The 27,222-nt window shown below is 40.0% G+C and overlaps 1 protein-coding gene across 7 annotated transcripts in view; it reads right to left on the reverse strand.

The window, feature by feature from the left end:
* NPAS3 (neuronal PAS domain protein 3) overlaps nucleotides 1-27,222 on the reverse strand; it is a 785,079-nt gene that overhangs the window by 493,149 nt on the left and 264,708 nt on the right. For 5 of the 7 annotated variants that reach the window (XM_081971244.1, XM_081971249.1, XM_081971245.1 and 2 more), the window contains 2 exons: nucleotides 18,714-18,958; nucleotides 18,554-18,604 (listed from right to left, as the gene is read on the reverse strand). In XM_081971244.1, the coding sequence (XP_081827370.1) occupies nucleotides 18,554-18,604; nucleotides 18,714-18,958 (296 nt within the window). The remainder of the gene's footprint in view (nucleotides 1-18,553; nucleotides 18,605-18,713; nucleotides 18,959-27,222) is intronic. The other 2 variants (XM_081971246.1, XM_081971247.1) reach the window with 1 other exon arrangement.

A 27,222-nucleotide genomic window follows, 5' to 3' on the forward strand; every position in this document is an offset into this window, starting at 1 on the left:
AATCTAATAAGAAATGTGCATCCATTTCCTTTTATTATTGTTTCATCCACTTTAATTTCCCCAGCTCAACTTCATAATTGGTGAAATAAAAGGCATGAATGAAAGTTTAGAGCACGGGTGTCAAACTCGATCGTGTCACATGATGTATCGTGATGTATTGTGACTTTCTTGCCTTTGCGGAGCTGGAGGTGTGTGTGGTTGCACGTGATGCATCCGGCCAACAGTTTGACAGGCCTGATTTAGAGGAACTACAGTACAAAATAACCTAAGGCATTTTTTAAAATATCCATCATCTTCCAATACTTACCTATCACATTTCTTTGTACCATATTGTACATATACTGATCAGACATGCAACTTACATAAATGTGTGCAGCATCATGATGCCCATTACAAAAACTACTGAGATTGCATCACAACACAATATTCATTCCATGTATTTCTTGATTGTTAGAAAAATATTGAGACTCGAACAATTCTTATAGAGATTCTACAGCGATGGGATTAAGGGCACATAAGTCTCAACTTACAACAATTGGGATCACCATTTCCATGGTACATGGTTGCAGTGGTTAAGTTAAATTGGGCCTAACTTTATGACAAAGAGGAACAACCAAACAAGGCAGCTCCAATTCAGAAAAAGAACAAAGATGTTGTTCACAAAGTGCCTCATTAATACTCAAAAAGTAACAGTAAATTTAAGATGACAAAGCAGTACATTTATTTAAAGGTCACATTTCCTATCAAAACCCTGTGCTTGGGAAGGAATGACTGAAACCTTGTTTTGTGCAGGATATAAATAAATAAATAAATAAATAAATAAATAAATAAATAAATAAATAAATAAATAAATAAATAAATAAATAAATAAATAAATAAATAAATAAATAAATAAATGTAAATAAGTAAGTAAGTAAGTAAGTACGGTAAGTAAGTAAGTAAGTAAGTAAGTGTGATTTACAGTGACATTAAATGTTAGCTGAAACATTAAGTGATTGTCATAGAGACCAATCTGATCTTGAACCTAACGACGGCAGCAAAATTGTTGGTGGCGCAATACTGGAAGAAGGAAGAGTTGCCCACTATTCAAGAATGGACGTTAAAAGTAGTAAACTTAGCAGAGATGCCCAAAATTTCAGCGTATCTGAAGGATCACTCAGATGAGAAGTACAAGCTGGATTGGAGAAGATGGATTGACTATATTCAAAACAAATACCAGACTAAAAAAATTCAGTTAGCTTATGAATGAAGGCATAAAGAATGTTACAATTTATTCAAAGTTAGCTTAATAAAGGGGGAGTTAAAGCACAAGAATAGTAACATGTTAAAATTAGTTAGCTTATGTTAGCGTATGGTTGTTAAATGTCTATACCCTGTATTTTGCTCTGGGAAGTCGGGGGGGAGGGAAAGTGGGAACAGGGAAGGGTAAAATTTATTAAAAATTTTAATAAAAGAAAAGAATTTTTTTTAAAAAATTAAGTGATTAAGGCACCATGTTAGACAGCAGGAGATCATGAGTTTTATTCCCATTTTAGGCATAAAAACCAGATGGGTGACCTCAAGCTAGCCATCCATTCTCAGTCCAACTCCCCTCACAGGGTTGTTGTTGTGGGGGAAAGAGGAGGAGGAAGGCATATTAGAAATGTTTGCTGCCTTGGGTTATTTGTAAAAATAATAAAGGTGGGATATAAATAAATAAAAATAATATAAAAGCAAAATTCAACTTTTCATTTCTAATGGTTGTATTAATAGTCAGAGCAAGCAGGAATACCCAGATATATTATTCTCGTTGTACCTTAACTGTGAAAACATAATGCAACGTCTCAAAACACTCATTAGGCTTAGATTCCCTCCTAGAATTTGTTCAAAAGTACACCTACAGTACAATCTCAACTGATTCTGGTCAGAAACTAACTATATGATGTATTAAAGTTGTCATTTGAGTTGCAACAATAATAAATAGTTTTTTTCTCTTTAGGCTTATGCATAAAAGGGCCATTTCAATAATGACCACAATTGGGAGATTTAATACATCCCTGTCCTACTGCAATCCCAACAATAATAAAAATCAGCTGTGCTGCTATAGAGATCCCACTGGAGAATAAATATGAATACACACACATATACCCAATTACTTTAGCACTGATTTGCAGTCATTTGAGCTTTTAAATGGAGCAGCTATAAATGTAACATCCAGTCTGAAAACTCCTGGGATTCTAAGGGCTTGCACATTTAACTTCAAGTACAACCTGCATGATAAGTAAAATTTGGATTGTCCCTCTGCTTCTTTCTTAGTCTAACAAAAGGGAATAATTAAAAAAAAATACACACAGAGAGAATATGGTGGCTTGGGATCTACTGATTCCATAAGCAATCTGTCACAACCCTGCTCACTAACTCCACAGCTCTTTGCTATATTGCTACCAGCTATTTTCCTCTAGAGAAGTCATCTCTGCCATTGGTTTACCAGGGAGAAGGTAAATGGTAATCCCTTTCCTTCAATATCCTGATTGAAGGGAACACACATGATTAAAGCTAAATCCCTTTTCCAAAGTGAGCATCACTGCTTAATTCTAAATGTTTATTATATATCACAATGTCAGAAAGGTAAAATAAAATTGAAAAGAAGCTTCTCCCTCTGTTAGATCAGGTAAGGGAAAGGCACACAAGGCTAAAGGCAACAACAGCTCTTTATTATAACATAACAAATTAGAACAATCCAGCGAAGGCTGTGTCTGACAGCAGCCCTTTTATAGGGAGCTGTCAGACCCTTCGACCAATAGGATTAAACCTCTATTCCCATCGGAACAGAGGACCTTGGTGGAAACCACTGTAGTAGATACCAGTATCTAATATCCCTCCTCTCTTGGATGGAACAATCCAACTCATTACGTAGTCACGCAGGTAGGCGGGCTTTTGGGTAGCTCTGACAGACCTGTGCAGTTCAGTCGGAGGGTGTTCTTTGGACAGGTCGGACAAACCTGTTTGCTCCGCAGCTCCACTTGGTGGAAGCTCCTGGAACCTTTCACAGGCCACAGCTGGAGCTTCTAGAGCCGGTTCGCTGCGGGACTGCAACATAACCAGATAGGTTTCCCAGTACCCTCAGGCTTGAGCTGGCTGTGGAAGGAGTGAGTGTTTGCTCCATTTGGGTAGGGCTTTGGCTAACTCGTGCAGGAGTTACCTCTGGTTGTCTAAGAGTGGAGTTGGAGAGGCGGCCACAGAGTTTGTCAATGTACCTTCTCCAATTCTACGAGATAAGAGCGAGGCCCGGTGATGCCTATCACTGTGGCAGGAATCCACAGAGTTTCCCCAGCGTTGTGGGTGTAAATGAATCCCCTTTGCTAAAATTCCAAATTTTGCTGGTGGAGTCAGGGGGTGATGCGGCAGAATAGTTTGGGTGTAGCCGGTCTAAGTGGGACCTTAGCCGGCGACCCATGAGAAGCTCGGAGGGGCTTCTCCCTGTAGTGGCACTTGGCATGATGTGTTGAATTAGCAGGTAATGGTCAACCCGTGTTTGCCAATCTCCCGGGCCCATCCTAAATAGGGCCTCTTTTGTAGATCTCACCATTCTTTCTGCCTGACCATTGGAGGCAGGATGGAATGGCGCGACCAAGGCATGTCTGATTCCCTGTGCTGCTAAGAAGGTCTCAAATTGCATGGCCATGAATTGGGGCCTGTTGTCAGAGACCAGGACATTGGGCAGGCCATGTGTGAAGAAAAGTCTCCGTAGTACCTTGATGACCATTTCTGCCATAGTGGAGGTCATCAGAACTACATCTAGCCATTTCAAGTAGGCATCCACAACTACGAGGAATGTCTGGCCATGAACTGGGCCAGCAAAATCAATGTGCACCCTAGACCACGGTGCTTGAGGTCACTTCCATTCCTTAGCTAGAGCCTTGGGGGGAGCTGGTCTGGACTCCTGGCATGGTGACTAGGTAGCCACCCATTCTTCGATCTCCCTGTCCATATTAGGCCACCACACGTAACTCCTGGCCAAAGACTTCATCCTGACAATTCCAGGATGCCCTACGTGTATTTATTTATTTATTTATTTATTTATTATTTATTTATTTATTTATTAGTATTTATTTATTTATTTATTTATTTATTTATTTATTTATTTATTTATTTATTTATTCATATTTCTAACCCGCCCCCTCTCCCAAAAAGGGACTCGGGGCGGTGTACAGTCCATAATAAATTACAGATAAGATACAAATATCTATAAATATACACATATATGTGGAGGAGGTTAAAATTACGAGTACTGTACAAAGAATAAATACGAGGCTAAAAATTAGCCCTAAAAACAGTTAAAACTAAAACATTCCCCTTAAAATAACCAGATAAGAATATACTACCAGGAGTTCATGGATGTAACATTTATAATTATGCCAGGCCAGCTAGTCGAAACAGGTGAGTCTTCAATTTTTGTCGGAAGGAGCGGAAGTCCGAGGTGGTTCTAATGTCGGGGGGGAGGTCATTCCAGAGGGTTGGGCCTATCACAGAGAAGGCTCTACTCCTTGGCGCCGCCCGCTGGCATTGCCTAGTGGACGGCACTTGGAGAAGGCCCTCCCTGTGAGAGCGGATTGGCCGCAGGGATGTATGTGTAAAGCCTCTAATACTGCAATGCACAGTTTGGATGGAACGATGACCCGTTCCCCCCACAGCAAACAGCTATTAACAACAGACAATTCATTTCGCTTACAATGATACATTTTGAAATCAGTCCAACAGGCCCTTTGGGCCACCCCCTCCACACCCAGTTCAAAATTTGGTTGATGGTGGAGTCTTTTGCAGAGTGGCGGGCAACGTCACTAGACGAGACAGGACCAGTCTCTAAGCAGTCAGTGAGAAGGACTGGAATCTCGGGGGTAGGGTCAGCAAGAAGTTCTGGCAGCAGGAAGAGACTGAAAGCATTGGCGTGCCCCAAAGTGGAGATTGGAGTGAATCCCAGAGCCGTCGATTAGGTACTCTAAGAAGTCAACCCTTGGCCCGTTACTTTGGCATTTCTTTTTTGAGACTGAGGTCTTTGTCTCTAATTCTAGCCCAAACAGTTCGTAAACATTTGAAAAGTTGTGCCTCATTTGCAGCCGATACCAAGATGTCGTCAAAATAGGAGACGACTCTTGGAATCCCCTGCAAAAGCTGTTCCATGATGTTTTGGAACAGTCCAGGGGCGATACTAACTCCAAATTGCAGGCAGTGACATTTGAATTCACCCATGCGTCACAATTGTTTGGGCCTCCGCCGTAATGCCATCGATTAGGTACTCTAAGAAGTCAACCCTTGGCCGTAGGAACCTAATGAATGTAATAAATGCTGTACAATAGGTACAGGGTAAGCATTTTGTTGTAACGTTTTATTGATTGTGCATTTGTAGTTCGCGCAGATGCGGAAAGACCCATCAGATTTGACAGGTGTCACTATAGGGGTCTCTCAGCATGTGTGATCAACTGGCTCTAGGATTCCCTGACCTATGAGCTTGTCAATTTCCAGATCGATTTTGGGGCGGAAAGCGAAAGGTACTCTCCAGAGCTTTAGCCTTCTGGGGCCTATGTTGGGGTCCAAATTAAAAGAGATTGGAATCCCCACATACTTACCTGGACCGTGTCAAAGATGTCCTCGAACTCCTTAAAAATTGCTTCAGCACTCTCGTCTTTCAAGGTGTTGATACCGGTCACTTCTAGGCCCAGGGCTTCGAACCAGTCAAGCCCCATGAGGCTCTTCATGTCACTGCTGACCACCATCACTGGGTACTGGCCGCTGTATTTCTTGAATTGCACCCGGAAGTTGCCTTGGCCCACGATGGGGACTCGGTTCCCCTGGTAATCACGAAGGTGGATGTCAGTGGCATGTAGATGCTGCTTCTTCAGGTTAGGAATAGCCTGCTTGAGAGTGGATCATGGCATGATGGTCAGTGATGATCCCGTGTCGATCTCCATCTCAAGTGGAGAGCCCTCGATGAGGACTGTGACCTCCAGCTTTTTTGGCCACCTAGTGCAGACTTGGCTGATTGAGGTGTGGTAGGTGATTCTGGTGTCGCCCTCTGAGCACTGTGGTGGCTTCTGTCATGCCATTTGGTTGGGCCTCTGCTGGCGGTTAGCTCGGCTTCTTGGCTGCCAGGTCGTCGTGGGGTACTTGCTTCTGCAAACTTTGGCGATGTGCCCTTTTCGCTTGCAGCGCTGGCAGATAGCGTCGTGGAAGTGGCAAGCCGATCGGGCATGATGTCCTCCGCAGCTAGCGCAAGGCGGGAATTGTGGTTCGAATTTGCATGCCAGCTTGGCGCAGCTACTGTGCATGCAGCAGCTGTCATCTGCTTCGCCTTCAGAGCTATTGGCCTCTGCAGCCTCGCGATGTACACGTGTGCTCTTCTGTGCGTCTTGCGGAGTGCTTTGATGCTGCAGGATCTCTGTAGACTTGATGGCCGATTCTGACGCCCTGGCTTCATCCAAGGCAATTTGTAGAGTGAGGTTAAATTTGACAAGTAACCTCCTCTGTAAGTTAATGTCCCGCACACCGCCTATAATGTGGTCAAGAATAAGTTCGTCTAGGTCTCGGAACTCACAGTAGGCCACAGCCTTTTGTAGCGCTGCAACATACTCGTTGATCGATTCGCCTTCCTTCTGGTTGCGAGTATTAAATTCGTGACGGCAAACGTGCTTAGACAGCTTGGGAGCATAGTGGGTCCTCAGCGTCTGCTGGAGCACGGACCAAGCTACCGATTGTATTGGCGTTGGTTAGGGTTAGGGTTAGGGTTAAGCTCTGATTTCAATCCATAAACAAAATATAAGCTATACTAAAACCATAGCCACCGATTCTAGATTGATTCCATGGTAAATTAGACACTGTCTTCTATTTTTGAGGGAAATTACAGTACTCTCTTGAATGATTTTTCAGTGTATGATCTTCACAAACTTCATTTTTATTGTGGGGTCCTTGGTATTCTCTGAACTTAGCTATTTTTTGCTGATGTTTCATTACCAAACCAGGTAACATCATCAATGCTGTTGATGTTACCTAGTTAGATAATGAAATATCTGCAAAGAAATAACCAAATAACCAAACATCTACAAGAAATTATCCAAGCTCAGAGAACACCAAAGCATCCTATTACTTGAATTGATAGCACCCTTCTTTTTTTAAAGAATTATTTCAGTGCCTGAACTCTTGAAATTGATTTTTTTCAATATTCACTATAACTATTTGTCTATGGGTATAGTGTCATAGGTAGAGTGATACTGATTCATATATCATCCTATATAACTCTATATCACTGGTGAAATCTATTTTTTTTTTTTTGCCATCAGTTCTGTGGGCGTGGCTAGGGGGTCATGTGACCAGGTGGGCATGGCAAATTTCCCCACTTTTTTATTTTTGAAATATATTTTTATTATTTTTACATTTAAAACAATGCAGTACCACAGAGTCGAAGTGACCATACATTCACATTATACACAATTAGTCTCAACCATTAACTATTAGCCTACTTAGTGCATTATCTATCTTTCTGTCCAATCATAATATATACAGTTTGTTCCAGTCTTGTCACCTTGTCTTATACCAATCATAAAATCTGTTCCAGACTTCAAAATATTCTGATTCCCTTTTATTTTTAAGTTCAAGAGTGAGCATATATGCTTCCACACAAGCCAACACTTTTCTGATTATATCTAGCTCTGATGGTGTATTTTCTTTTTTCCACTACTGCGCAAATGTTTTGCGCGCCACAGTTAGTACATATATAATTAGAGTACATTTTTCTTAAACCCCTCCAGTATTATGCCTAAGAGAAAAATTTCTGGTTTAAACAAAATTTGGTCTCCCACCATTTGTTCCAACCATGATTGAATCATTTTCCAATATCTTTTGGCCTCATTGCATGTCCACCACATATGATAAAAAGTGCCTGGTGTTTTTTTACACTTCCAACAATTTGGGGCCAGATTTTTAAACATTTTGGAGAGCCATGCTGGGGGTGAGATGTCATCTGTAGAACATCTTATAAAGATTTTCTTTATTTGCCGTAGCCAATGTTATTTTCCGATTAAGTATCCAAAGTTTTTCCCACTTTGCCAATTCCACATTATAACCCAAAAATTTTGCCCAGGCGACCATAGTTTCTTTGACACGTTCTTCCTCAAGTTTATATTCTAATAAAAATCTATATAGCACTTTGATCAACTTGTTTTCTGTCTCTATCAAAAGTTTATCTAACACTGTGTAATCTTTAGCAATACCTTCCTTCTTCCTGTCTTGTGCAAACCTTGATTGTATCTGTAAATAAGACCACCATTCTACTTGTACCCCTTGTGATGACAATTCTAATCTAGTTTTAAACTCCCCCTGTCTGTTCAATAACTCTTTATATGTAACAATATTTTCCATATTAATTAAATTTGGGTGTATATATGCTTCCATCATAGATAGCCAAATGGGTGTTTCGATATAGTGGTCATGTTTAATTTTGTTCCATATTAATAACAGGGACTATCTGATGTAGTGTCTATTGAAATATTTATATGCAGATCCTTTTTCATACCACAGGAAGGCATGCTATCCTGCTTGGAGGTCATGACCTTCCAATTTGAGTAATCTTTTATTTCTCAACATTATCTATTCTTTTAACCATGTTAGGGTGGCCGCAATATAATAAAGTTCCTAATCTGGTATGCCAAATTCCCCACTTTTTAAAGCATTTTTTTCCTTCTGGTTCGGGCGAATAGGTAGGAAAAAATGCTTTTTTAAAAAAAGGGGGGGGAATGGTTCCGACGATCACGAAGATCAGCTGTGAGCCACGCGATTGTCAGAACCTGTTTATTTCACTTTTTAAAGCACTTTTTGCACCTATTTGCCCGAACTGGCAGGAAAAAAATGCTTTAAAAAGTGAAATAAACAGGGTCTGACAATCGCGTGGCTCACAGCTGATCCGCGTGAGTCGGAACCATTCCCCCCCCACACACACACACACTTTTCAAAGCATTTTTTTTACTACCGGTTCCTGCAAATAGGTAGTAAAAAAAATATTTTAAAAAGTGAAAAAAAGGTTCCATGACAATTAGCTGTGAGGCGCAATATTGCAAGCTTTTTTTTCACTTTTTAAAGCTTTTTTTTTACTACCGGTTTGAGCGAACCTTAGCATTTTTTGCTACCAGTACTAGCAAACCCATCAGAACCGGTAGCATTTTACCCCTGCTCTATATATAACAGATTTAGGTAAAACATAATGTTTGGGGGAAGATGAAGAATGTAGAATGGGTAGAATAACCTAATACTTGGTTTGGGGGACAGAGTTTTACCCTGTTTTCTAAATGCAGCATGACTATTTTAAGGCCTACAGTACACATCAGCAAGTCATCTAAAAATAAATATTATTATATTCAACATGACTTATTTTTAAGTAGACATATGTGAGAGTTTTTGGTTTAACGAAGTATATGATGGAAGAAGAAAGCTAGATAGAAAGCTTTTAAAAAAAATAATAATAATAGTTTGATATATGTAGGGAGTTTTACCTCTAATAGTTCTCTGGCATGCAACCCCTAGCTCAGTAACTAATTAGTGATCTGAACTATGTTCAAATATTTCAACTTAAAACTAGATCCCTACAGAAAACTATTAAATGCCTATTTCACACCTTGTAATTGTAAAATAAGGTGTAGTTAATGTAAACTTATATTCTCATTGTAATACCTATTGTACTAATATCTGAAGATGAATTGGAATCACTTTTCCTTTGGAATGGAAATTAATAATTCATTTCCTCTTGACTGATAGCTGGGTGCACAGCTGTTAGTATGTGTTTACAAGATTCCTTCTAATATGGAAACCCCTGTGCTTTACACAAACGACTACAATACTTAAAATTTACTTTTCTATTTACTTAATTGACTTTTTTTTAATGCACAGTAAAGATGCTGGAAGAATTAAAATTAAGCCCATTACAACAAATTGAAATATTATTACTTTAATTTTTGTTCTGATTACCTAAATTATTTAAACTAATCTGTATAAACTGAAGTAGGGAAAATGTATGTAAGAATAAATCTCTGGCAAAATAAATATCTAACTTGTACAGTGTGAAATAGGCATCTAATAGTTTTCAGATGGGAATATTCAGGCTTCTAATTAGCCATTTCCTGGTTGTACAGGACAAGTAAAATTTGTCTCTAGATGACTACATAGACAGGCACTGAGGTTTAATGTAACAACTACAATATTCAAGTGTTGTTTTTCTAGCTACAGATGCAGAGAAGTATGCTATGTCTATTGCACTCACTTAGTCTCTCCCTCTCCCTCCCTCTCTCACTTCAGTAGACCATGAAACAGAGAGCTAGTTCCACCTGCACAAATATCTCTTCAACCCAGAACTGCATGTGCAAGGAATCAATTCATATTACCTGAACACTCTCAAGTTATATGATCCTGAATGAATTATTTGTATATTATACTGCTCAGGCAAGTAGACCTTCAACAGAATGGTTATTTGCTAAAGTGACAGCATTTTCTATCAATCAAAATCTACCATACACTGTGACAACCTAGTCTAGGGACGGCAATGTTTCACCAAGCTAATTTCCTGCAACAACTCATGCCAGTACAACGATCTCTTTAAACTTAAACAGGTCAGGCATTATTCCTGTCCTGCTATCTGTCATGACCCATAAAATTGAGATGGTAGCTGGGGAATGTTTAGCAGCTTCTGGGAGTATCTGTAAGCTAATCAGATGTCCATTGCTGCTGAAGCCCATATGGCTAATGCCATTGCTGGTTCAGGGAGGGAGGGAGAGACAGAGAGAGAGAGAGAGACAGAGACAGAGACAGAGAGATGGTAAATGTACAGACTCTGATGAGTTGATCCCAGATGTCACATGTAACATATAATAAAATGCAATTACTATAATGTATTAAAATCTCTATTTAATTCTGATTCAGCTGTATCATTTGAATTCAAAATCCCTCACTAAAGTTTTTACAAAACAAGCAGCAACAAGAAATGTGGAGAGGGAACCTGTACCGTAACATCTCAGAGCCAAAATGGACAGAAAGGCTGTCACATCCAATAATGTAGCCAACCTCACTGATCTAAATCAACAAAAGATACAACAGCTGACATAGTTGATCATGAGCAAAGTGTATTTACCTGCTATAACTGCCAGCACAAAACAGGCCCTGAAGAAATTAGAACATATGCAAGAAAACAGATCAGTATCTCACATTCTCATAACTAAAATGCTATCCAGCATTTCCACCATGTTTTAGTGATCTTTGGATAATATCTGCTTCTGCTCCACTGTCTATTTTGTATGCTCTTCTTCTCTGTAGGTCTATCTGTACAACTCTCCTGCATGATTTTGTTTAATAACCTGGAACTACAGTATGCTGGCAGCCAGGACATCCTGAGGTATCAAGTTCTGCAATTCAATTATATGTAGTATGTGGTTTCTTTTTTATATCCAGAATTTCCCATAATTTAGTTTTATCCAGGAGAGATAAAATCTTCCTCACCTGGATATTACGCATGTTTCCACACCATGCATAATTACATATACCTCAACTTTTGTTTTTCAGTAAATATTTCGAAAACAGCATCTCTTCTTTTGGGACTTCTTCAAAATTCCAAAATAGGCTTAAGATACAGAAGGATCTTGACAAACTTGAACATTGGGCACTATCTAATAAAATGAAATTCAATGGTGAAAAGAGTAAGGTTCTACATTTAGGCAACAAAAACGGAATGCACAGGTACAGTATAGGTGATACCTTACTCAGTAGTAGTAACTGTGAAAGGGATCTTGGAGTCCTAGTGGACAACCATTTAAATATGAGCCAGCAGTGTGCAGCAGCTGCCAAAAAAGCCAACACAGTTCTAGGCTGCATCAACAGAGGGATAGAATCAAGATCACGTGAAGTGTTAATACCACTTTATAATGCCTTGGTAAGGCCACACTTGGAATACTGCATCCAGTTCTGGTCGCCACGATGTAAAAAAGATGTGGAAACTCTAGAAAGAGTGCAGAGAAGAGCAACAAAGATGATTAGGGGACTGGAGACTAAAACATATGAAGAACGGTTGCAGGAACTGGGTATGTTTAGCTTAAGAGAAAGAAGGACTAGGGGAGACATGATAGCATTATTCCAATATCTCAGAGGTTGCCACAAAGAAGAGGGAGTCAAACTATTCTCCAAAGCACCTGAGGGTAGAACAAGAAGCAATGGGTGGAAACTAATCAAGGAGAGAAGCAACTTAGAACTGAGGAGAAATTTCCTGACAGTGAGAACAATTAATCAGTGGAACAGCTTGCCTCCAGAAGTTGTGAATGCCCCAACACTGGAAGTCTTTAAGAAGATGTTGGATAGCTATTTGTCTGAAACGGTATAGGGTTTCCTGCCTAGGCAGGGGGTTGGACTAGAAGACCTCCAAGGTCCCTTCCAACTCTACTATTGTATTGTATTGTATTGTATTGTATTGCTTTGTTTGCATTTTCTTTCCTCCTTCCATTATTGAAATATATGGAACATAACTCTGCAGAATCTTTCCAAGTAAGGGTGTACCACAAAAGTATATAAGGATATTACATACCTAACATTTTCTGTTTTGGGGCCTCAGCTGGGAGTGTTGGGCTGTCTCTAATGGCATTTCTTCACAGGTCTAAGTTGGTTATGCTATTCAAGTCTCTGTGGGTGATGAAAACCACTTTAGCAGACTTAGGGAAGGATAGGGGAGGACAGTTTTGGTGTGGCAGCACCCATACTAGTCAATAGGTTTCCATTCAATCCCTTTGATGTGCACATAGGTGGTTAAAATATCCTTCTCTTCCCACTCACATTAATGAGTGCTAAAATTATTTGGACTACTTCAGAAAAAAAACCTTTTTAAAAGTTAAAATTAAATATATGGGTTAACTTATCGATATTGTAATACCTTCTAAAATTAAAGAATGATGGGATTTAATTTTAATTAGTTTGATTTCTGTCTTGCCTTAAACTACTCAATTCTTGGCAGCTTACAAATACAATTAAAACACAGTACAATGAATAAACAATAAAACACCCCAATACTATCAATCCCTCAACTCAAGTAATTGGTACAAAGCTTTCTAGAAACATGATGTAAATTTAACACTGGAATCTGAAACAATAAATCTACCCATACTTTTGCATTGGAAGTTCTGCTCAATAAATAGTTTGGCATCTTAATAAAAAAATTTCACAGCAGCCAAAACACAGATCAAATACTTAACATTTAAGTCAGTAATAAAATTATAAATAGCTGTTCAAATAAGGGGAGGGAGCATAAGTTTCTAACTGGCTTAGCCAAAGTAGGCTTGGGAAGATAGCAAATGTGGCAGGAAGATTTGTTTTAAATACTGGAATACTTAAGGTAAATCAAAAGCCAGGTGTGTTCATCAAATTGGGCTATAAAACTAATGCAGATGTTTTAACATTTCCCCCCTCACTCCACCCATTCACCTACCCAGTACTGCACATAACTGGAAACCCTTGGAATTGTCAGACTAGAGACGAGTCCATTTCAATGAGATCCAACTGAATGCCATTGGAAGAAATTCTATAATCCAAAGCAGGGAGATTAAAAGAATATTGTTTTCCAGGTTAACATGCAATACAGAACATTTTTGGCATGGTTAGTACTGGGCTGCTGGATTTTCAGAAAAAAAATGAAATATTTTTAAACGGAACACAAGAATGCAGGATGTCAGAAAATATCTTGCTCATGAATCTCATAAATGCAAGTCAAAAGCTGGATAGTTAAATTTCCTAGCACCAGTATCAAAGTTACTTAAATATTCTGATTCTCCTTTATATAGATCAAATTATCAGGTTCTCCTTTACATAGATCAAATTATCAGGTTTAGTCAAAGTACTTTTCTTTTGGAGGCTTCCAAAACATCAAACATAAAGAGAATTGGGTAATAATCCCAACAGACATCAGAAGTCAGGGACCACTCTTATGGGAGTGGTCCTTTATTTTTTTCTTGACAAAGAAAGTAGGTTGCGATTGAGAAATTTTCTAAAAAGCCAACTCTTGGGCTTGGTAAGGATCTCAGCTCCTAGAACGAAGGTAGTAATACAATCATAGAAATGTAGCAATAGGTTAATGTCCTCATTTCTAAATATATCAGCAAAGTGATAATAATTCATTGGTACTATAGGAGGACTGACCTAAAAGGAATGGTGATGGGGCCTTAATGCCTGCTATAGTTGACATGTTGGTGATATAAACAGCAGTTGCTTGATTTAAGTGAATATGAGGATTATGTGTAGGAGTAATTCCATCCATGATAATGAGGACATGAAGGAAGAAGTTAAAAACTAGTTCAAGATTTCCAGATGGTCATTTATGATGAGCTGAAGAGAAGTATTCAGGGATGGAACTAGATCAGAGAAGATTTAAATTGATGGTTTAACATGAATTATATGTCCTATTGTCCGAATGGATAAGGTAATTGCTATCCAATAACTATTATCAATAAAAAAAATAGAATCAGACTGTACTTGAGTCTTAATAGTGTAAAACTAAATGTTTCATTCAGATTGGAAGATATAAAAACACATGCAAAATACACGTTGTTTCTTGGTATTAGAAATCTGGAGTTCTGGGTGGCTTTTTTTAAATTCTTGAAGCTTGTTTTTTTATTTCCCAAAATCTTCAAACATGGAAAAATTAGCAATCCCAATGGCAACAAGCTTAATTTCAGAGGTCCAGGGTTTCACAGCTAAGTCAAAGGGTAGGCAATTGCTAAGTGACCTGAGGTGGCTCCATAAAAGGGATAAAGACATCTGTATTAGTTCATTATGAATTATATGGGGATTCTAACTGATCCCAATTGTGAGACGCATCTAGTAGAGCATGGGTGTCAAATTCGTCGTGTCACACTGCCATCATATGTTCCGTGATGTTTTTCCCATTCGCGGAGCTGGGGTAGGCATGGCCTAACTGTGATGCATCCAGCCCATGGGCCGCCAGTCTGATACCACTGCAGTAGAGGAAATGGATGTTGAAAAGATTTAAACATCTTCTCTTTCGATTTCCCTAAGTGTCTCGGCTCTTTCAGCTTTCTCTGTATAATCATACAGCATTGAAACAGATCCTTTAAGTTGTCCAGTGTCCCTTGTAAACTAATTTATCTTGCAATTCATTAGTCAGACCTTCCTAAATTGACCTACCAAGGCCAAGTCACTCCAGCTACGATCCCTAGCAGACAATTACATTTCCAGTATATATTCTTCCATGCTCTGCTCTTACCTTAGTGCATTCAGAAAATCTCCTACTCCGGCACTAGCTTTTCCAGCAGAGTCATAAAAAGCAACTCTAAATCTCTATGTAAAAATGTTGCGCAGCAGTTATCCATTGTGAAATCACTATTGTCTATGACAGCAACTGCCCACTTGGCAGCTCCCGCTATCAAAAGAACTAGAACAAAAACCAATCAAGGACATTCCATTGGAAATTCAGCTTGTCTCCCAAAAATCAGAAATTGCATTGGCTTGAATCTTGAGTTCCATTAAGGTTGCCCAATAAAGATTGTGGAGAGTGAAGCAATATGGGTGTATGACTAGAAACAACAGGTAGTCCTCAACTTACAGCTGTTCTTTTAGTGATCCTTTGAAGTTACAATGTCACTGAAAAAAGGGCCTTATGTCACACTTAAGACTGTTGTACCATTCCCATGATCTCGTGATCAAAATTCAGATGCTTGGCAACTGACTCATATTTATGACAGTTCCAGTGTCCTGGAGTCATTGCCTTTTGAGCTCTTCTGACAAGAAAAGTCAATGGGAAAGCCAATTCACTAACAACTATATTGCTAATTTAACAACTGCAGTGATTACTTAATAAGTGTGGCAAGAGAGATCATAAAATGGGCCAAAACTCACTTAACAAATGTATTACTTAGCAACAGAAATTTTGGGCTCAATTGTGTCGTAAGTCCTAAGCTAAGGACTACCTGTACAACCTTGGTGATTGTACAGGTAGCTAGTTTCAGTGCATGGCATATTTGCAAAATTAGCTACTGATCCATCTGTTGCATTGGCTGAGGTACTGGCAACCTGTTCAGCTGTGGTCTCAGTATGCCAGTTGCCATGGCCTAGGTGAAGAACATAAAACTAGGTAAAATCCATTGTAAATGGACTAAAAAAAATTGAAATCATTACTGGGTTCTGTATAAACTGCATTCTTTTTAGATTTATAGATTGCTAGCTGTCCTATACATATTATATCAAATGTTAACAATATTGGCTGCTTCTCCTCACTCTATCAAGTTTCTGTTATACCTACTGTAGCTATTTTCTTTTTTTTTTAAAGGAAAAACCCAATCACCTCTAATAAAAGCAGACCTATAATCTTATTTTATCCTACACTTCAATGGGAATAACTCTAGCTTTTGCCTAAACATAAAATTGAAATAAACAGGTAATATAGTTATTGGGGCACAAAATCCCAATAAATATTTTTGTTGAATAACTCACATTGTTATTTCATTATTTCTTTTTAGCACCAGGTTTTTTAAACGAAAGAGCATGTGCTCAAATTTTATTGGACTCTTTCCATGCTCACACCAATATATTGAACATGGCATCAGTGGCTATGCTACCGTACATAATTTTTATGTTTCCTAAATTACCAATAAAATGTTTCCTCTTTATATAAAATTAAAGTAGTTCTTCTTATTAGACTATTATGGTTGCACTTAAAATTTAGCATTATATGTTTCAAGCACTCTGCTTTATTACATAAGCACATGCAAATGCAAGTGCATATATGCACACACACTCAAGAGAAGTGGAGATAAAGAAAAATATATGTTTTTTATTCTGTTTTCCAAACTAGCTGATACATTATCTTTGTTTCTTCAGATAAATCATAATTAAGACTTATCAGAATGCTTAATTCAAGCTTAATGATATACTAGTTAATTGAAAAGAAAAACAAGTGATTGATTCTTCCTTGCAATTTTTCACTGTAGACAAAATATGGAAAGCAATGGTCCTAAGGAGTTCATCCTATATAGTTAAAAACTCACTGTAGAGAGAAGCAACATTACACTGAAGTCAACTTTCAAATGTTAACCTATATAATCACCATTAAGTATATATAATACATGTATATACAGTTGAAGAAAACTATCATTTATGATACATCTTATAATATCGTGGTCAAAATTATTATTCAAAAATGAATACAATTCTAAGCCAGGGGTGTCAAACTCCCATTATCACAGCATCGTCACGTGACATAGCGGGACTTTTTTCCTGTTTGCTAAACCAGGCAGGAGCAGGGCCAGCACTTGATGCACCCGGCCCGCAGACAACGAGTTTGACACCCCTGTTCTAAGAGATACCTTCCTAACAACCTGATCATTTAAATAAAATAATAATAATTTTGTCTATATTTAGAAATGCAGTTTTAAAGGTAAGCTCATCCATTTTTTTTGTAAAAAAGTTTTTTTTAAATTTTTCCTTTCAAATTCATTCTTAAATATAAATTCTTATAATTGCTGAAGCTCACCCATTTTAATATCATCTCGCATGACTCAAAGAGCAACGTAAGAAACATTTCCCAAATTCTCCCAACATCCATTTAAATCACATTTTACAAAACTCTGCAGAGTTTATTTCCAATTTTGATAACAGAATGTAGGTGGGCAACCAAACCAAAACCTTTTTTGTTTGAGAAGACAATCAGGTAAAAATTGCCTTGTATACAAACATCTGTTGAATATAGGAGAGTAATTTTAATTCATTTAATACATGTTCATTCCTGTTTTGGTTAACAAGTGAACTTTTTATATACAGTTAAGCAGCTGTAATACATATAAAAATTTCATTAGAAAATGTAAAAAACACAATGATATAGAAGTAATACTGCAGCGTGAATGTTTTGTTTCTTGTAACTCAATGTAAGCATCATGCTAGACCTATATTCAGTTAGCTCTTTCTAATACCAGAGTTGAGTGAAATGGTATTTATATTCAAGTTAATGCCTTAAATTTTAAAGAAATTACTTTCACAATAAAACATTAACCAGGCAGAAAAACAAATAACCCCAGTTAATTCTCTAGACAAAAATATATCACCAAACTACTACTCTTATAACAAAAAAGGTTACATTTCTTTCACTGAAAAAAGTACTACCTCTTAAACAGGGGGAGGGGGGACATAGCAGGGCTATTTTCTTTCTCATAATCATGCAAAGCAATCCATTTCACAGCTATAATTCAACACAGAATTAAGCATACTTAAGTTAATTGTTTCAAGTTTTAAAGACACTAAAGATCCAACCAATTTTACAAACTTATCTCAGAGTAAACCCCACTGAACTCAATAGGACTTATCCTGAGTAACTATGTACTGCATAATATTGTATCAGACCAGGATTAGCGTTTCTCAGTCTCAGCAGTTTTAAAATTAGACTAAGACTTAAATTATATAAATATGCATAACTCGTCTCATTTTCCCAGAACATTAGTTGTGCTTAGTTGTCCATGTTAAAATAAAATATAAATAGAATAAGAGTTTATTTCACCTTCACATGGTGTCTTTCTCATGCAGACCTCAGATTTCCATATTTGTATCCCTTTAAAGGATTTGATATGCAGGGAAAAAAGAAAGGATGGTAAACATTTCAATTCAGAGATCAGTTTGGCTGCCACATTCCATGTATTACCACTACGCAAACCCCATACCTTTCACTGACGTGTTGGGAGGTGGTCCTTCCATACGCAGGTTCCATGGAGGATCCCCTTGATTAGCAAAGTCCCTCATCTTCAAATAGCTAATTGTTAATCGGATGATAGATGCCTTGTCAAGTTGGCTGGTAATGGCAGCAGGGAGTGGCAACAATTTGGCCAACTCATAGAATTCAAAATTTTCTTTTCCTCTTCGAGAACGAGCAGCATCTCGGGATTTTTCCTTTCTCAAGGCTTGTAAACTGGGGGAAGAAAAATAGCAAGATATTCATTAGTACCGTATTTTTTTGACAGAGTCACTGTTCTTCAGAATTCCTTCTCACTGTACAAATATACCCCACAAGCACTATTTAAATATAGATACCTAAGCTATAGGCATATATGTCCCAAAGGTGCTTTTTCAAAAGGCAACTGGACCAGTGGTGGGATTCATTTTTTTTTACTACCGGTTCTGTGAGTGTGGCTTGGTGAGCATGGCATGGCTTGGTGGGCTTGGTTTAGTGGGCATGGCAGGGGAAGGATACTGTAAAATCTCCATTCCCACCTCACTCCAGGGGAAGGATACTGCAAAATCTTCATTTTCTCCCAATCAGCTGGGACTCGGGAGGCAGAGAATGGGGGGGGGGGGGGTAGGGCCAGTCAGAGGTAGTATTTACCGGTTCTCCGAACTACTCAAAATTTCTACTACCAGTTCTCCAGAACTGGTCAGAAGTGCTGAATGCCACCTCTGAACTGTTTACAACACAGTCCTTTCATCAGTTCCAAGAACACAATTTACACTATTCAGGTGACCCTGAGGACACAGATAAGACTCCAAGTGGTTTTAACGACTGTCAAAAAGAGTGCTAATGGCCAGATGATTAAATGGAAGATAAACTCTTTCATTCTCCACCATTCAGTCAGAACTGAAGAAGCTTTCCTTTTGAGAAAGCACCTTTGGGACAACCATGACCTGGATGACTGAGAATCTCCATAGGGTGTGTGTGTGTGTGTGTGTGTGATAGAGAGAGAGAGAGAGAGAGAGAGAGAGAGAGAGAGAGAGAGAGAGAGAGAGAGAGAGAGAGAGAGAGAGAGAGAGAGAGAGAGTGTTTTATGTATAATGAGCATCATTAGTAATCTATTTATTTTTATATGAACTGTGCTAGACTAAATCCCAGAGAGCAATTTCCTTCAGTGTCTACATAAAAAGATTCAAGTAGCAATACAAATGTGCAGGATTGGATCAGGGCTGAAAAAACAAATGCAAAAGCTTGGAAATATTGCTGGACTATCTTTACAGTTTCCATAGCTGAGATCACTTTTAGCAGTTTTGGCTGGCCTGCCAAGAATTACAATCTGGCCCAAGTAAGACTAGAGCAAACAGGCTATGTCATGGACACCAATTACGAATAGCACCTCACTGGGGTTAAAATGGTTGAAAACACATTTCTATTCCAAAACTTTTGTTCTATGACTGGAAAGTAAAATGGTGTAGGGACATGAGAGGAGCAACGTTCTTGATATCACATCCTTGTCATGTAAGGCTGTCTCCCAAAAGACTTGTGCTAAAGTCAATACTGGCTGAAGTAGGAAACTGGATTTTCAACGTACAATCACAATTGTGCCCAAAATGTGAGTTGTTAATTGAGGAATTTGTTAAGTGAGTTTTGCCCCATTTTACTACTTTTCTTGCTGCGTTTGTAAATGAATCACAAAGTTGTTCCATTAGTAACACGGTTATGAAGTGAATCTGGCTTCTCCAATGACTTTGCTTATCAAAAGGCAATCACATGACTCCAGGACACTGCAGCCCTCATAAATGTAAATCAATTGTCAAGCATCCAAATATAAATCATGTGATCATGGGGATGCTATAACAGTCGTAAGTGTGAAAATAGTCATAAGTTACTTTTTTTCAGTGATGTTGGCAGTTCTATGTTTCTCCCAGTAGCCAATGGAAGGCCCACAAGGAAGACTCTAAGCAACACTTATTAACTCCAGCAATTGGTATTAGAAACCTATTGTCTCAATTATTGGGAGTTATATGTAATCATTATAATTAATAATTCCATAGTCCATGAATTATTAATGTCATCACCTTTTAAAATTCTTCCAAATAATAAAATAACAAATTACAAATGTTAAATACACTTTCTATGAAGAAATATTTTCTTTTATCTCTACTACATCACACATAGGTTTATATATCCTTACCACGTTCTACCTGCTTTCTCTTAGTACTTTTTTCCTTTCTGTGTTTCCCAATTTTACAGGTATCATTTTTTTGAACTATAAGCAATATTCTTAATGTGGGTTGCACAATAGATTTTCATTGAGCTCTCTCGTCATCCTGCCCAAATCCCATTTTAGGAGAGTAGTCATGTTAGTGACATGGTGGCAAAAGATCATAAACTTTACTTTATGTCTTGTAATAAAATTTGCTAGTCAGAAAAGGTACAATAAGATTTTTTTCTGATTTTCTGGGAAGACTCCTTTCTGATTAATCATAACTAGCCCATATCAGTATATTTGAATTCAAAAATTTCTTATGTCTATCACTTTGTGCCACTTTAAATTTGTTATTGCTGAACTGTATTATCATTTTAAGTCCATTTCCATAGCTGCGAGAAATCTTCGTTATCTTTTTTGTTTGTTTGAATAATTCATAATAATTTGATATCATCAAATGATGTTGGTCAACTCACTACTTAATTCAAACTCTTACTTATGAACAAATTAAAAATATCCACCAATACAGTTACCAGTCCTAATAAATGGAATCATATTTTGTCTATACAATTGTGAGAACTAGACAAGTTTAAACAGATAACGTCATCATCTCTTTTAACAGTTCCCCTTTTCTATAAAACAGTCATCTGCACTAGTCTAAGTAGGAAATATGTATAGCTTACTTGGTGCATATTAGACTGGACTCTCATTTTATAAGTAGTTCAGTTTTAACCATGTCTGAAGCAAGAGCCACTGAATTTAACAGGCTTTATTCCCAAGTGTTCCTTAGCCTTTACATTTTCCCAGTCCAGTCTTCGGCAAGTTGCAGTTATGCCAAAATGACAATGGCAACTGTGCCATGCTTACTTGCCTATATCCCAACATCTGATGCAAATGAGTATGTCATGACATTTGGCCCCCTGCAAATGATTATGTTCCCATATATAAGCAAACCAATTTTAACTCAATTTCACCCTTTAGGAAACTCATTTTTTAAAGCAGACCCTTGCATATCGTTACAGCTGCTATGCTCGTTACAATTGTTATGCTACAATTTTTGCATTACAACAATCGTGCTAACACTGCCTTTTTAATATTCTATTTAATGTTTTATTTCAGACTGCTGCTTCTTCACTTCAGAAAACATTCAACATTTCTTTACTTTTATTCTTGAAATGAGAAGTATCACCCTACCTCATTACACACATCTTACCAAAAGTCTTTTGTAGTGGCAGCACTGTACTTGTAATAAATAGTGATTGGCTTGGAGGACTATAACCATAAAATAGGGCCCTAGAGGCTGAAAGGTTGTTCAGACTATGATATAATGGCATAAGGCAGGGGGAATGACACAGCTTGTACATTAATCTAGTATCCATTTGCATTAGCTACTATTAGCAGGCATAGAAAGCTGATGACAGCAGCTAGACCCACTACTTCTCCTTGTCCTCTAACTTTCAGGTAAGAGAATTGCAAGAGTTGCCCCCACAGTGTGTGTTTTCTTTTACAGCACTAATCATCTTGGACTTGGCTGCTTCCCAATCTTTTGTATAGAGGAACACACAGAAACAGAGAAATTGAATCAAAAAAAGGAAGAGAAAAATATGGGAAGGGGTATGTGGGTTGCTCATTTCTTTCTGGTTATTTCCAGAGTAGTGGGACTTGGCTCAAAGAAATGTTTAATGTCAAGAGAGTTTATGGGATGTGACACATCCAAAGACCACATAATTTTCTTTATCAAAGTGTTTCACATAACTCTGAAGACTTGTCCAAAAGTTTTGCAAGACGTAAGTGGCTTTCCCACAGGCTCTTTTGCTAGCGGTAAGTAAAATTCCCATGTAAGACATAAGAAGGAAAAGCAAAGCAAGGGGAATGGGCGTTGGTTCTTACCTGATACGCTCATTCTCTGTTGAAGTGGAGACAGCAGCCAGACTGGGTTTATTCCATCCAGTAACCAATTGGACTGAGTCTACACTTATGATATCATCGGGCCCTTGTGGCTCCTCCCCAGTTCAGACGAAGGAAAACTGTAGACTCAAGTGAGAATTGTGGGCAAAAACGTACATGTGTCAAGTAAATATCCTCTGCTTCTCTCTCTCTCTCCTCCACACAAAAAAGTTCTGAATTGCGTGACTCACCCCAGGGTGGGGCTGGCTGCTGTCTCCACTTCAACAGAGAATGAGCATATCAGGTAAGAACCAATGCCCATTCTCCTGTGATCATGGAGACAGCAGCCAGACTGGGACGTACCAAAGACTGGGAGGCCGACTAGGGTGGGGATGCTAAAGAAAGTCCATTAAGGCACAAGCACTTGTTGCAGCACCCTGCGCCCAAAAGCTGCGTCAGCCGATACATACTTGTCTAACTTGTAATGACATATGAAGACCATGGGCGATGCCCATGTGGCTGCCCAGCAGACTTCTTCCAATGTGGCTTGCGTGGACCAAGCAGCAGTTGTCGCAGCACTATGTGTAGAATGAGCTGTAATGTTTAGAGGAACCTGACTGAAGTTCATAAGACAGTTTAATACAGGCTCTGATCTACCACCCCAGACTCGATGACGAAGCCTTGTTACCCAAGGAGGCCTGGCGGAAGGATTCGGAGAGAGCTTCCAAGTGGCAGAACGAAGTGGTACGGTTGATGTAGATCTGGAGGGCACGTCATACGTCAAGAGTGTGCCACTTACGCTCCCTCTCATGACGAGGAGATGGGCAGAAATCAGGCAAGCTTAACTCTTGACCTCTGTGGAAGCAGCTATTCACCTTCGGTATGAATGTCGGGTCCAGTCTTAAAACGACTTGGTCTGGATGGAACACGCAGAAGTCATGCCTGACTGAAAGGGCAGCCAAATCAGAAATACGTCTGGCAGATGTTATAGCCACCAAAAACAACGTCTTAAAGGACAACAGTTTCAAATAAGTGGATCTCATAGGTTCAAAGGGCGAGGAAGTCAGAGCCTCTAGGACACTAGGCAAGTCCCAAGTCGGATACCTATGGCAGGGGGACGCAGGTTGGATGTTCCACGGAGAAATCTCCAGATCAAGGGATGAGAAGGTAGATGGTCAGAGGCAAGACCATCTAGGACAGAAGCCAAAGCAGCCACCTGTTGGCATAACATATTAGGGGTAAAACCCTGATCAAGCCCCTCTGTAAGAAGTCCAATATTTGTGGAATGGATGCTTTAAGTGGGTCAATAGTGTTGTTGGTACACCACAGTGTGAATGCCCACCAGGTGGCATCGTAAATGTGGTTAGTAGAGCTTCTGCGTGATGCCTGAATGGTAGCAGTGACATTGAGGGAGATGTTATCGGCTTTTAAGGCTTGCCACTCAATAGCCATGTGGTTAATTGTAGCCACTGGGGATCGGGATGACAAACTGACCCTTGGTGTAGAGACAGGAGAGACCGTGGAATGTGCCATGGAGTGGAGATCGACAGGGTCACTAGGTCGGCATACCAAGGCCGGCGTGGCCAATTCGGCACTAGCAATTTCCAAAATACTCTCCGAATGAGGGGAAGGGCGGAAATGTGTACAGGAGATCTTTGGGCCAATGGCACCTGAGGGCGTCTACTCGTTCTGCCATGGAATCCATGGTAATACCTGGGTACCTGGTTGTTGTCTGCCGTCGCAAACAGGTCTAGGACTGGGAGACCGAATCATAGTATCAGTCGATGGAAGAGGTTCGGATGAACGCTTCACTCTACTTGATCTATCAACTGGACATTGGAGACCTCTGAGATGTGCTCTGCCCTGAGATATGACAGGTGAGATTCCGTCCACCGGCACAACAGATGTCGGTGCATCAGAGGCCAGGAACGTGTTCCCCCTTGCCTGTTAATGTGTACCTTGGTTGTGGTATTGTCTGTTAGGACTAATATGTGGCGGTCCTGAACCCTGTGTTGGAATTGTTTGAGGGAGAAGCGAACTGCCCGTAACTCTATCCAATTTATGCTGTTTTAGCTCTCTTCGAAGGACCACTGACCCTGAGCCACTGCATGTGTGCCCCGCATCTTACAGACTTGCGTCCATCATAACTGTGAGACAGTCTGGATTCCTGAACAAGGTCCCTTGAAAAATTGCCAGGGATTGCCACCATTTGAGGGACTATAAGACCTGACTGGGAAGGGGAACCCGGAAAGGGGAACAGCTCCTGTCGCCCTTTTGATGGGGAAGCATGAACCATTGAAGGATCCTGCTGTGGAACCTGGCCCACGGAACAACCCCGAAGCAAGACACCATCTTGCCCAAGACTTGGGACAGAAGAAGGGATACCTTGCGTAGGCACAGCACCTCCCTGACAATTTCGTTCAGACTGAGAATGCAGTCGTTGGACAGAAACACCTTCCCCACCACGGTGTCTATCAAGACCCCAAGGTGAAGAATGTGAGTGCCGAGAATGAGATGAATCTTCTTGAGATTCACCCTGAACCTGTGATTCCGTAGGGTGTGAATGGTGAGAGCGAGATCCCTTTCTGCTTGAGTCAGAGACCTGGACAACAAGAGGATGTAATCCAGGTAACAGAGAATCCAAACTGGAGATGACCTGATGTGGGCGGCTAGGGCAGCCAGCACCTTTGTGAATACCTGGGGGCCGAGGACAATCCGAATGGAAGAGCTCGGTACTGGAAGTGCCTCCCCCCATAAGACAAATGGAGATATTTTTGGTGGTCTATGAAGATGGGAATATGAAGATAAGCTTCGGTCAAGTCTACCGACATGTGGAAGTCACCTTTCCTGACTCCCTGCAGGATGATGTGCAGAGAATGCATTTTGAACTGCCGGTAGACAATATGGCAGTTCAACGATTTTAGATCCAAAATTGCTCTCCATCCCCCGGAATTCTTTAGTACCACAAACAGGCAGGAATAAAAACTATGCCCTTCCTGATGGGGAGGAACCGGTTGGATGGCCCGGATCTCCAACAGGTGCTGAATGGCCTGTTCCATCAGTGCCCTCTTGCGAGGACACCGAGAGACTGGGCATGGCACAAAGTGTTCCTGGGGGATGGAGAGGAATTCCAGCATGAGGCGAAATTTGACAGTTTGGAGTACCCAATTGTCTGTTGTGTTCTCTTTTCAGCAGTGGGCAAAGAATACCAGGCAGCCTCCGAACGGAAGATAGTCCAGATAGTCATTTTCGTCATGAAAATTGGTGGTTGCTTCCTCCACGGTAAGACTTCTTGCGGAGAAAACGCTGTGTGTTTCTGTTAGATCTGTCCTGGAGAGATCGCTGCCTGGGAGTGTAGGACTGACGTTGCGGATGGGAGAATGACATTCCCCCGTCCGCCAGCTGAAAGAGTGACTCCCTGTAGTAAGGAGCGGGACGACTGTCATGTTTTTTATAGATGGATGAAAGGACCTTGCGCTTGTCTTTAGATTCCGTGAGGTACAGATCCAAAGGGGTGCCAAATGATTGGTTGCCACTGTAGGGGGAGGCTGCCAGGTGCCACTTGATATGGACATCCGCCTGCCATGACTTGAGCCAAAACAGATGCCTGGCCATGACCGAAGAGGCCATGGCTTTGGAAGCGAACCTGACAGCATTGAGAGAAGAATCAGCCGCATATTCAATGGCTGCCCTAATCTTGTTGAGGTCTCTATGTGATCTAGTGTCAGTAGGAGAAATGCGCTCCTGAAGCTGTTCAATCCAGACTAGGGCCGCTCTAGAGAAAAAGGAAGTGGCAGTGGAGGCCCTAACGGCCCAGGCCCCAGCCTGATAGTTTTTGACTAAGGTTTGGTTTGACCTTTTCTCCTCAGGCTTGAGGACCTCTTCAGGGGCTCGAGAGACCACAGTAGGAGATGAAAGTGCTGCAACCGGTGCATCCACTGGGGGAGACTCAAAAAATTTGGTGAGTTCCGGTGCAATGTTATAGAGACATTTGTCGAGGTTGGTTGGCTGTGGACCTGTGCCCGGGGACTCCAACTGCTTCTGGATCATGTTCAGGAAGATCTTGGGAACAGGAATCACCTCCTTTTCTGCAGTAGGTTCAATGAATGGGGTACTGGGACCCTCAGTTGTAGTCTTCTGGTTTTTCCTGTGAAGTAGAAGCTGAAGCAGAAGATGGTAAATTAGCAGCTTTAATGGCCTTAAGTAGCAGGGACTTAAAGCGGTCAGTTTTAAATAACCCGGCAAAGGCTGGGGCATCCGGGGTGAACACCTTGTCATCAGACAGATCTCAATCCTGCAGGTTATCTTTTTCACCACCAACTGAGGCCTGATAAGTAGAAACAGAGGGATCAGGTTGTTGAGTAGCTGCAGAAGATTTATGCTTGTGGCTATGTGATGGAGCAGGTTGGGG

The sequence above is a fragment of the Natrix helvetica genome (genome assembly GCF_964273705.1).
Source record: "Natrix helvetica genome assembly, chromosome: 1".
In the NCBI taxonomy this organism is placed as follows: Eukaryota; Metazoa; Chordata; class Lepidosauria; order Squamata; family Natricidae; genus Natrix; species Natrix helvetica.